Genomic DNA, 12,695 nt, shown 5'->3' on the forward strand with positions numbered 1-12,695 from the left:
GGTCAGGTGTCCATAAGCTTTTGACAGTGTCATGTGCTTGTTTTTTATTTAAAAGATTATTTATTTGTTTAGTTGCATGTTTAATCTTGGTGTATCTCCAGAGTAAAGACCTGAGCGAAGGTTCTGAGAAGAAACTAAATCCTGCTCCAGTAAAAGTGCTAATAGACAGAAAGCCGGCCAGGAAGCACGGTAGGTCATCTGATTTCTCGTCATGTGTGTTTGTGTAGCGTTACACAAGTTCCTGGTATTCAGAATCGGCTTACACACCTGCTCAGGTGGATTATTAAAATAGATATCTAATACCAATAGATATACTATAATAATAGACCGCCATTTTTAAACACAAAAAGAATAGTTGTAATGATGTTATTGCTAAAAGGAATCACTGGAGGAATTTGTGGTTTAATGGCTTACAGTGGTTTCCATTATTCATTATATATATACAGAATATCAGGTGATCCAGCACTTGGTTTTTAGCGTTATCTGGTTTAGATGGTGTAGATCATATTGTGGCTATGAAATCCTGATGTGTACACAAGATGTGGTCGATTTGATCCCATTTTTTAATATGCTGTTTCCATCCTTTGTTTGTAATATTCTCTCTCCCTTTCTGTCTCAGCTCCAGTAGCGGTCTTGGGGCCGATGCGATCCGCTCGAGCCCCCGATAGTGAAGTGGTAAAATATTCCGTGTCTAACTCGGAGCACATCGTCCCCAGTCACAACATAAAGGACATCATTAAACAATACCAAACTCCCCCCGAGCCGCCGCAGCCGGAGACCAGGAGGTGTGGGATTTAACGCTCGTTCCCTTCTTACAGACCCTGTTTTCACCTTCACAGGATTCCTCCTACAGCTAAATAGATGTTCTTTGTGTGCAGATTCGGATCCTAAATCGCTTCTGCATTTCTGTTTTGCAGGAGAGAAGGCAAAATTTTTGCGAAAAGAATGAACCCGCATGATGAGGCATTGAACATTTTGAAGACGCAGATGGACATTCCGCCTCCACCACAGGTAATAACTCGTCCGTTCTGACTCTGGACATTGGTTATGTGAATGCTGGATTGTGATCGGCTGGAAGTTCTGGATTTGCCAAAAGAGAGAGTGCATACCTGTATATTGATTGATCAGCTAATAGGTGTACATACAATAGAACCTACTTTATTACTCAAGGAAAGAAGTTCTAAGTGATTACTCATGATGCTGTGAGTGACCCTTTTGATTGAACATCTCTCCTGAGCTCTGAGGAACTTGAAAAGACTTCAAGTATGGGGGGGTGTTTTCTTGATCTTGGTCAGAAGACAGAAGCTTTAACATATAATGGAACACAGCATATATGCATGTGTGTCTGTGTGTGTGTGTGTGTGTGTGTGTGTGTGTGTGTCTGTGTGTGTGTGTGTGTGTGTGTGTGTGTGTGTGTGTGTGTGTGTGTGTGTGTGTGTGTGTGTGTGTGTGTGTGATTGCAGAGAAGTGCTCCATCTTCTGTAACTGGACCCAGACAAACCGGTCTGAAACCTTCACAGAGCACAAAAAAGCGAGCACCAGAACCACCGTTGAAAATACCACCAGGTACCAAACACATGGCACACAAACACAAATCTCGTGTTTTATATCCTAATGGGGACCCAACAAATGTCCTCACAATGATAGGAATATCTGAAAAGTTCAATCTTTAGGTTCTTGGTCCTCTATAAAAAAATATATTTTTCTTTTGTTTCTGAGGTCATTAATGATCTCAATGGAGGGTCCTCACAAGCACTGTGAATGTGTATGTGTGTTTGTGCAGTGTCCAGAGATGTGCCTGTAGAAACAGAAACCATTCAAACCTCGCTCCACTTCAGCAGCGTAGACGAATACTACACCTACACCAACGTCCCGTGGAAGATCTACCTCAGGAAAGAGGTGCATGTCTTTTCTAGTGTAAAAGTCCCATTTTTTTCTCTTTTTTTTTTTGGTGGGACACTGTTTAAAATGTAAATAACAGAATCTCTTAAACCCATAAGCCGTGGGACGGGACCTTGACCTTAGTTAAAGTATTTACAGGAACTCAAGGACAGCGGCTAAGTAACACCTTCATGTTTGTTTGTTAAGAAAAAAAATGTGGCAGGATTTTTTGGATGTTTACTGTTGAAATAAATTCAGGTCTCTCGTTAGGTGTTTTACCCCAAGGACAGCTGGAACCATCCGCTTGTGTTGGACCTGATATTCAAGCAGGTAAGAACAATAGCTGCTTTCTACTGCTACTTTATTTAGCTGTAAACAAGGAGATTTCTTACTAATTCATAGTAATATGAACAGTATTTCTGTTGCTGTGGACGGTTCCAAATGTTTCCCATAAAACACACCATTGCTTTAGCCATTTATATGACACCAGTATTGAGACAAACGTAGTGACATGGACAAATCTAGCCCTAAACCCTAACCCAACAAAAATATTGGGACACCTGACTTTTCCAGCCAAATGTGCTTCTTCTCCAAACTGTTTGAGTGGAGCTCATTATAACAGCAAATGGGGACTAAATGTAAAATGGGAAGTTCAGAGAGATTCACATAGCGATCTTATGGTCAGGTGTCCACAAACATATGTGTGTGTCTGTGTGTGTTTATATATATTTCTATATAAAATGCGGATTTAATTAAGAAACCCCATTTCTTTCTTCATGTTTTAACGTAATACTTTATGTAACAAAAGTTTTTTTTGTAATTAAAATTAAGATTAAAATGATGATGATGATGATGATGATGATGATGGCTTCCATATTCATCCTTCTTGAACAGTGTTGTTATGTTCCTTCTTGTAAAAAGAAAACGTCGGTTTAAAGGATTCCCTGAGTGAGGGTTCATGTACTTCGCTTAAAGGGAAACTCAGTGTTCCTTTTTCTTTGACCTCCTCAGGTAGTGAATGACATGTTCTCAGAGGCTTGTGTGCGCATCACCACAGAGGAGAGGCTGAAGATGAAGGCCTTGTTTAGTACGTGAGACTGAACTCCAAATGTTTGGCTGCTTTAGCTACGGCATTGTAAAAAAATTTATATCAATAAAAATGTGTGTGTGATAGCGCAACACAAGATCGAGCACCACGCAAACGTTCAGGATGAAGGCGTGAAGAAGGCCGTGGTCTTGGCAGCCCGAGAGTCTTGGGAAATTTATTTTTCACGGCTTTTCCCTGCATCGGTGAGTATTTATAAAGCAAGGGCTTGTTATTCTAGAAAAATAATCAGCAGTGAAGATTTCCTGTATAATTACCACCTCCACTCTTTTGGGAAGAGATTTGTGCGCATTTAGAGAAAAAGGGTAAAATCATGTAGGTACTGATGTTGGGTGAGGAGGCACGCTGATCTCCACTGATGGTGAAGCTTTTGGAGTTGTCTCCTGGTGCTGTTTATCTTTCTATTTCTCATTTAAATATTTTCTCTTCAGTGGAGCTCAGTGAGGTCATTAGGAAATGTGTACAATCACTGTCTCACTCTGAATGGAACTGGGTGTTACTATGGTAACAGGTGTTTATAAGCAGCATTCATTTAGATTTAAGTGACAAAAGCAAACTTCCAACTCTCTGAACTCACAGCTGAACGTCTAGCCAATCAGAATCCACTATTCACACCCGAACGTCCAGCCAATCACAATCCACTATTCACACCTGAACTTCCAGCCAATCACAATCCACTATTCACACCTGAACTCCTTTCAGCCAATCACAATCCACTATTCACACCTGAACTCCTTTCAGCCAATCATAATCCACTATTCACACCTGAACTCCTTTCAGCCAATCATAATCCACTATTCACACCTGAACTTCCAGCCAATCACAATCCACTATTCACACCTGAACTCCTTTCAGCCAATCACAATCCACTATTCACACCTGAACTCCTTTCAGCCAATCACAATCCACTATTCACACCTGAACTCCCTCAGCCAATCACAATCCACTATTTACACCTGAACTCCTTTCAGCCAATCACAATCCACTATTCACACCTGAACTCCCTCAGCCAATCACAATCCACAAACACGATGTTATGATGCTGTGTGTGGTGGTGTGTGCTGCAGGGCAGTGTGGGTACAGGAGTCCAGGTGTTGGGTGTGTCTCACTCTGGCATCAAACTTCTGAAAATGGTTCACAGCAGCACCAAAGTTCAGGATTACTTCAGAGTTCTCAGAACATACAGGTATAATCCAGGTTCTAATCTGACCCCAGTGTGGAGCTCAGTGTGATCAGGCAGAGTGACGAGGTGGAAATCTTCCTTCCTTTCAGATACACCGACATCCTGTTCGTCACCATCCCGTCCCTGAACATGCTGGAGTTTAATCTCATGAGCGAAAAGCTGATCCTGTTCTCTCCTAAAGCGCCGCAGATCAAGCACATGGTGGATCTCTTCATCTCCCAGCTGAAGGAGGTCACGCTTGTTTTTCTTCACTCTGAAGTTCCTTTTCTAATAAAACGTTTCTGCTAAAAATGGAAAAAAGTTAGAACACAAAAAATGTGCAATTTTAAAGAAACACGTAGTAACTAACGAGGTTGATTGACAGCAGGTCAGTGAGATGATTGGGGTATAAAGAGTGTATCTTAGAGAGTCTCTCAGAAGTAAAGATGGGCGGAGCTCCAGCAATCTGTGAAAGACTGCGACTACAAACTGTGGAACAATTTCAGAATAATGTTCAACATCAAATTGCATCTGGAGAAATCTCTGTGCACGAGGGTGAAAATCAGTATTCGATGTTGGTGATCTTTGGGTCCTCAGTCAGCAGTGATTTAAAACAGTGATGGATTCTGTAATGGATTCACTGCATGGGATCATTAACACCTTCAGTAATCTTTATCTGTGAACACAGTTTGCCATGTCCTCCACAAATCCACAAATTCTCTCTCTCTCTCTCTCTCTCTCTCTCTCTCTCTCTCTCTCTCTCTCTCTATCTATCTATCTATCTATCTATCTATCTATCTATCTATCTATCTATCTATCTATCTATCTATCTATCTATCTATCTATCTATCTATCTATCTATCTATCTATCCATCTATCCATCCATCCATCCAGGACTCGGAGTATGCTGTAGCTGAGAGGAACTTTGTGACTGAGGAGTTTGCCCTGCTCAGCTTCCACAAAGGAGACATCATCCGTTTACACCCTAAGGATGGCCTACAGGAGGGTAAGAGTCTGAAATACACACAAATACACCCTCACCCACATTTTATCACATTGCTTTGTTTTACTTTGTGTGTGTGTGTGTGTGTGTGTGTGTGTGTGTGTGTGTGTGTGTGTGTGTGTGTGTGTGTGTGTACACTTTAAGGCCAGTTGTATGGATGTGTAGTGAAGAAAAAGGTCATCTACCTGGAGGACATAAACAGAGACACGACAGATTTTGGTGAGACGATTAAAAATTGTCAACATCTCCTTGTGTGTAAAACTTGGGAAGGTCGCAGCAGAGGTTGTTAGTGTCTCTGTGTGTAACCAGGACAGCTAGCATGCTTCACTAATCCAATCTAAAAAAAAAAATGTAAATCCAGGATGGAGGTTCGAGCCAGTGATGAGTCACAGCGGCGCTTTTCCTGCAGACTGCGTCATTCCAGTTTCGGCTCCAAATTTTCTGCTCTCGGACAAGCTAGGAAACACGACAACCAGGAACATCCAGGTGATGATGTTGTTGTTAATAATAATAATAATAATAATAATAATAATTATAATAATTATAATAATAATAATAATAACCAAAAAAACGGATGAAGAACTTGGTGTAAGGACCGTGTGCCACCACTAGAGGGACGCAGAAACAGCCAGAAACATTGCGATACCAGTTTCTGCCACTAGAGCGCACCAGTGCAAGACTAGTCAGTGTAGCATTCTGTTATATAGATTACACTTGACATCCATTTTTATGGTTTATAAATGGAACCATTTATAGAAATCTCATTAAACAACAATCAATGCTACTAATGATGATGAAACTGAAAAGAGGATCATATTGTTCCAGATGATGAGTTCCTAACATAGACACACAGTCCAGTTGCAGGTGTACCAGTGGTATTCACTGACAAAAAGTGGTTCATCATCTTCAACAGTGTAAAAAAAAACTGATGCAAGTTCTTGAATACCATCCCAACCAGTGCCTCATCCATCCAGCTAATTCAGTATAAAAACACAAATTAATGCTCATTGTTTATGTACACAACTGGATGTTGAAGTCCCAGGAGTCCAGTCCATGCAACGATTCATAATATAAACCAATAAACGCTAAGCGACAGGTTTGTGCTGAATTCATCTCATCATCTTTTAGGACCATTTGGGGGATTTGGACCCTGAAACGAGTAGCAGTGTGTTTTTGGATGGTCAGTACACCATGGTGGAATTTGCCCGGAAATACTTTAGGAAGGGGGGAGCAAGCAAAAGGTTTGTACGCAAGTATGTGAGATATTTTTCTATCAGAGATGAGGTTTATAAAGTCTTTTTTTTTCCCCTCGTGTTGCTAGTGAGAAATCCAAGAAAGACCACGGTGGCAGAGATCCTGCAGAGATGATCAAATTCAGCAAGGTTGTATTAACAGATTAATACAAAATACCTTTTACCTATCGTCTATACAATACATCCAATTTACAGTTATCGTAAGGGGGCGTGGCCATGCAGATTTATTTGTTAGGTCACATGTCCGTGGCCTATAGTATGTACCGTGTGTAGGCTAAGCTTGCGCTAGGATCGATGCTAAATACCAACGTTGTGAAAACTTGTCTTCAGAACCCCATCCAGGAATCACTGATCGAGTTCACAGAACCCAACATGAACCGCGTCGCCACGGAAACGTTCCTGGGTAAGAAATCAGTTACTGCAGGACAACAATCTCGGTCCTAACTAGTCACAGAGACTTTTAAAGAGCTGCCATATTGCATGTATGTTTGTTTTAACTCAGTCATGTGACATAGTGCATAACTTTAGAATTGGTGATGGGTTGGAGTAATTGTGTGTGTGTGTGTGTGTGTGTGTGTGTGTGTGTGTGTGTGTGTGTGTGTGTGTGTTCAGCCATAATGAAGTTTATGGGTGATCATCCACTCCGAGGCCAATCTGAACATTTTGTCCTCTGCACCTTCTTAAAGGTAAAAATCTCCCACATAAGGCTCCAGAAATCTTTTCTCATTACATATAAATGCTGTTTTCTTATCAGTGTATCTGTTTTTCACTTCCCCTCATACCACAGCAACCTGCATCAAGAAATCTCCTAAGCTATGTCTACACTAATCTGGATCAATCTGAAAGCAGTATTTTCCTCCAAAACAAAAAAAAAAAGAAAAGAAAACGCTCCACACGATCTTTTTCAAATGTTTCCCAAAAGATGCTGAAACGTCTGCGAACGCGTACAGCTCTGTACTGCGTGTGAGCAAAACGTGAGGCGCTTGGAGCTCCGTCGTCTGTTTACTTTCCGGCTCTTCGAAACATCACAGCAATGATGTTTTCAAAAGCCTCCGTTTCCACAGTCCACACTGCGACACAAAAACGCCGCTTTCTGATTTCTCCACTTTGGAAAGCCACATTTCCGTGGACGTGGCCTTTTTCTTGTATTTCCTATCAGCTATTTATTGATGACAACCTGAATGTATATATTGAGCTATAAAAGCGTAATCAGGTTCTTCTACATGTTTAATAGTTGGTTGGTGAGAACGGACTGATGCGAGACGAAGCGTACTGTCAAGTCCTCAAACAGATCACCGCCAACTCCAGTTCTAAACCGTAAGATACAACACTTTTTCCTTCTTTTCCTCCCTTAATTTAGACAACATTTATTCATCCATGCAATATCTGGACACGTGACCTTTTTCCATTTATATGGCTCTTATTTATGGAAAAGTCCAGGCCATTGATTGCTTTGTTGAAATCAATGATATGCTCCTTGACTTTGTGATATCAAATCGAAAAGGAAATAATTATTACTCATCCCTGGTCAGTTTATCAAATTTGGCCACCAAACCCACAAAGCTTTATATTACAAATATCTGTTCCATGATGAGTAGATGTGAGCTGGCGCCCTCTAGTGCCTAATAAGTGCTATTGCTTATAGAACAATGCTAACTATTGTCAAATACTTAGCATATAGTGTGTGTGTGTGTGTGTGTGTGTGTGTGTGTGTGTGTGTGTGTGTGTGTGTGTGTGTGTGTGTGTGTGTGTGTTGTGCAGAGAGAGCAGTCTAAGAGGCTGGCGTCTACTCTACATTCTCACAGCATATTACTCGTGCTCGGACATCCTCCGTCCCTTCCTGCTGAAATTCTTGCAGGATGCATGCACAAGCTCGGGGTCTCAGTTCCAGGGTACACACACACACACACACACACACACACACACACACACACACATATATATAATAAGGGTGTAACTGTACATTTTTCGGTACCAGGCTTTCGGCTTCGTACACGTGTGTATATAATAAAAAAGTGTATTGCATTAATCAATTTTATTTGATATGAAATATTATTTGACATTATTTAACCAAGCACATCATTTTTTATTGTTTCAAAAATGGAAACCGAGGTACGTACCGAACCGTGAATTCTGAGTACCGTTACACCCCCTTGTACAACCCACATGTATATACTGTATGTACATATACACACACACACACACACACACACACACACACACACACACTAGCTCTAATCTCTAACGTGTGTTCCACATCTTCAGGCATCGCTAAAGCCTGCGAGCAGAACCTGATGAAGACGACGCAGTGTGGTGGGAGGAGGGTGTGTCCCAGCAGCATGGAGCTCAAAGCCGTCGTGGTCGGTAGAAACCATCCAGATACTATACCGAATATAATAATATTGTGCTAGCGTGCTAACGATGCTAGTAACGTAGGCGATGACGCTGAAGTGAAAGAGCACTTATAGGAAGTATGGAAAGCAATATATCATATTAAAGTAGACTTTTGTTCTTCTGTGTGGGTTCCTTCAGGCTGGTCGCAGCTCCAAAAGGCAGTGCTTTCTGTTTCCTGGAGGAATCGAGCGACATCTAAAGGTTAAAACCTGCACTGTACGTCTGCATCTTTCTTTTCCCTCAGTTCGTTTAGCAATTGTGTGTTTTTTAGCGTTATGGAGACGAGCGTATCTGCTTTGTAGGTGGCTTTAGACGTCATTGAGGAGTTGTGTTACGAGTTGGCTTTGCAAAGACTGGAGGCCATGAACGAGTACACCATCTTCCTCGTAACACACAGAGGTACGGGTGCAGACTTCTCACGCTGTACAGTCACCAACAGGGAAACAATAATCTGGTTCCAATTCCTCTCGCGTTGTTTTCAGGTCAGAACGTGAGGCCGCTGAACAAACGGGAATACGTGTTGGACGTCAGCACCGAGGCGGAGACCGTAGACAGCAACTACAGCTTCTGGTTCAGACGCGTGATCTGGTCTCAGGCGCTCAAGTTCGACAACGAGCTCAGCGTCAGCGTGCACTACAACCAGGTAGGATTTCAGAGCCTCCTTCACATCTTCTACTTTCTCAGAGTCACTCTCTTCATTGTTCAGCAGTCAAATACAAAACACAGATCATGAGTCTAGCTGGAGCAAATGATTTGCTACAGCAGGTCAGATTATCCTCCAAACCATAGGTGTGTTCACCTACGTCCTGTACACACACACACACACACACACACACACACACACACACACACACACACACACACACACACACACATTTACACATTTCTCATTCAGGTTTACTCATTTCCTCTGTGTGTGTGTGTGTGTGTGTGTGTGTGTGTGTGTGTTCAGGTTCTACCTGACTATCTAAAGGGATTACTGATTGTGCTTCCTCCTGATAAAGTCAGCGACCAGCAGCTTCATCAGATCGCTAAACTGGCGGCGTTGCAGCACAGAGCAAAGGACGTCGCCACGGCACCGAACATGTACGCTTACAAAACCCCTCCACTTTATTATTATTATTATTACACTCTATTGACTAATCAGAATGGAGAGTTTAATAGGGCGGGGTTATAAGGCCATATAACTTATTCAACCACAAATCATTGTTGGGACTGGATTATAGAAACTGTGTGTGTCTGTGTGTGTGTGTGTGTGTGTGTGTGTGTGTGTGTGTGTGTGTGTGTGTTTAGTCATGAGCTGGCAGAATATATTCCAGCGCAGTTGTTTATCAGACAGGGACCTCAGCAGTGGATGCACCTGCTTACACAACACACACACGCAGTCCAGAGCCTCAGCCCTCATCAGGCCAGATCACAGTTCCTGGGTACACACACACACACACACACACACACACACACACACACTAATAATCCCCCTGTGGGTTAAATAAAGGTATATATGATCTTATATATACACACTACAAACGTGCGGAGGATCCGCTGTGGCGACCCCTAACGGGAGAAGCCGAAAGAAAGAAACTATTATATATACACACTACACACAGCCTATACACACACTATAAATAGTATATATACACACAAACACACACACTACAGTACATACGACACACTATACATACACACACTACATGCACAGCCTAAACATAGAACAGTGTCCATATGAATTATACAATCCTGTGTGTGTGTGTGTGTGTGTGTGTGTGTGTGTGTGTGTTGTAGGATTGGTGTGTGCATTCCCCATGTTCGGCTCGTCTTTCTTCTACATCCTGAGCAGTAACGACAGCACAGTCTCCACCCCCTGCATCCTGGCTGTCAATCAAAACGGCCTCCACTTCCTGCACAGAGATTCTCATGTACGTCTCGAAACTCTATAAAAGCTTTAAATCCCGTTCCAGCACAGTCCTCATTCTACGCCAGGGCCTCTGGAAGTAATTTTGAACAGGGGGTGCTGTGAATTTGACAAAAAAAACCTATGAGCCTATGGGCCTATTTAGAATACATTTAAAAAATAACATAGGGCTGTGATTATGGCAATTTTTTTTTACCACCGCGGTGGTACTGGACCAAATACCGGCGGTGTTGCGGTGGTTGGGGGGTTGTTTTGAAATAATAATAAAAAGAAAAACCCAAAGTAACTAAAGCCTGTAAAGCATTGAAATAAATATCAGTAAATACTGGTAACTTACATAATATAATAAAGTTTAATCCATTTAAAAAAATAAATATATTTCCACACAAAGACGCGTTATAGCCTCCCGCTCTGCACTTTGAGAGGGATGTGGAACACGAGCAGGAAAGAGACCACCGATCTCTTTTTCTGATATCTTCATGTTGTTGTAAAAGGTATGAAGAGCTAATTTGATCTTCCACAAGGGCAAGGCATTTAGGCTATGTGTGCGCGCTGCCAGAGAAAACCAAACTCAAATCACCCGCGCGTGTGAAACGCGCTTTACACATGAACTTGAAAAATCAATATCATTAAAATAATTAAAATAATTAAATTAAAATCCAAAATACACTTAATAGCCTACGTGTCAAAATCATTTCCTAAAATATTCATAAGGACGTTATAAATTGTGCAAAATATTTTTAATAGCCTACATTTTTTAAAAATCTCTCTCTCGCCAATAGGGGGTGCTGCAGCACCCCCAGCACCCCCACTTCCTGCGGCCATGTTCTACGCTGTTCTAGATCTTTTCTGCATGTATGCTTTTATCTAGAATTTCATTACTTGCCTTTTTCCTAGGACGTGTTGGTGAAGTTCCCTCTAAAGCTGGTCCAGTCGGCGTACACGCAGCGGCCCAGCGCCGGGAAGAGTTACCCTTACGTCGACGTTCTACTGGGAGACACGAACAACCACAGAACTACACAGTTACAGCTGGAACAGGTCTCACACACACACACACACACACACACACATATATATATATACACAAACATCGTTAGCAGATATTTGTTGTAATTTCAGAAACACACCACAGTGTAAAGACTGATGAGTGTAGCAGCATCTAAAAGAGTGAATTGAGGTTTGAACCTCTGACTTTACCCTGTAACCCAGAGCCAATGAGGAAAACGATTCACAAACAAACGGACAGTTGTTCAAACCTGTAACTGACCAATCACAGGATGGGGGCGGAGACAGGACGGAAATTGAAAAAAGCCACGTGTATGAAATCAGCCGACATTAAACGCAATCTGGAACAAGGATCTTAAACTTTTGTACATCATGAACCAGTTGAAAAGCATGTTTGAAGTGTATTGAGTGACCCAGTGGTTCAGGACCACTGACCTCTGACCTGGAACCTAACGCACACAATTACTTGGTTTTTCCAGACTAGACCTCTAATCGTAGTTTATGTAGAACATATTTGTGCAGTCCTCAAAACAGGATTAAAACGTTTCCTGCTGATTCGGGAACGTTACGAGCTTTGCTTTGAATCACCTCTGAAGGAAAACGTCTCCAGTTTCAGCTTCGTCTCAGTCCGAGGACAAGCTGCTGGAACCTTTTCCATAAATTATTAAATAAACCTGTACCTTCAGAACTGCTGAGCTATAAACAGTTGTTGGTATTGTACAGGTGAATATTTACGCTCGATGGTTTGATATATTTGTATGTTTTTAGGGATTGGAGCTCTGCCGCGTCGTCGCCATGCACGTCGAGAATCTGCTGCTGCGGCAGGAAAAACGCCTCACTCTTCCTCCGAGCGAAATCACACTCCTGTAGCACGATCCAGCATCTCGCTACAGCGTGCAGGAGAACACCAACGAGAACATACAACACAGGATAAAACTACAACTCATCTCGCTACAGCGTACAGGAGAACACCAACGAGA

General features: G+C 42.0%; 1 protein-coding gene across 1 annotated transcript in view; it reads left to right on the forward strand.

Moving 5' to 3' along the window:
• Positions 1-12,695, forward strand: part of LOC310715429 (unconventional myosin-XV-like) — a 36,042-nt gene extending 23,347 nt beyond the window's left edge. The window contains 28 exon segments of the mRNA XM_083521861.1: positions 102-189; positions 620-785; positions 918-1,011; positions 1,464-1,566; positions 1,784-1,899; positions 2,152-2,211; positions 2,893-2,968; positions 3,056-3,171; positions 4,054-4,172; positions 4,259-4,400; positions 5,043-5,154; positions 5,296-5,370; positions 5,513-5,637; positions 6,280-6,392; positions 6,473-6,533; positions 6,735-6,807; positions 7,017-7,090; positions 7,639-7,721; positions 8,166-8,296; positions 8,670-8,764; positions 8,937-9,014; positions 9,101-9,197; positions 9,281-9,441; positions 9,751-9,884; positions 10,092-10,225; positions 10,581-10,714; positions 11,608-11,748; positions 12,484-12,695. Coding sequence (XP_083377987.1) covers positions 102-189; positions 620-785; positions 918-1,011; positions 1,464-1,566; positions 1,784-1,899; positions 2,152-2,211; positions 2,893-2,968; positions 3,056-3,171; positions 4,054-4,172; positions 4,259-4,400; positions 5,043-5,154; positions 5,296-5,370; positions 5,513-5,637; positions 6,280-6,392; positions 6,473-6,533; positions 6,735-6,807; positions 7,017-7,090; positions 7,639-7,721; positions 8,166-8,296; positions 8,670-8,764; positions 8,937-9,014; positions 9,101-9,197; positions 9,281-9,441; positions 9,751-9,884; positions 10,092-10,225; positions 10,581-10,714; positions 11,608-11,748; positions 12,484-12,585 — 3,003 coding nt within the window. The 3' untranslated portion in view covers positions 12,586-12,695.

This window comes from Silurus aristotelis (genome assembly GCF_946808225.1).
Source record: "Silurus aristotelis genome assembly, chromosome: 20".
NCBI classification, from domain to species: domain Eukaryota; kingdom Metazoa; phylum Chordata; class Actinopteri; order Siluriformes; family Siluridae; genus Silurus; species Silurus aristotelis.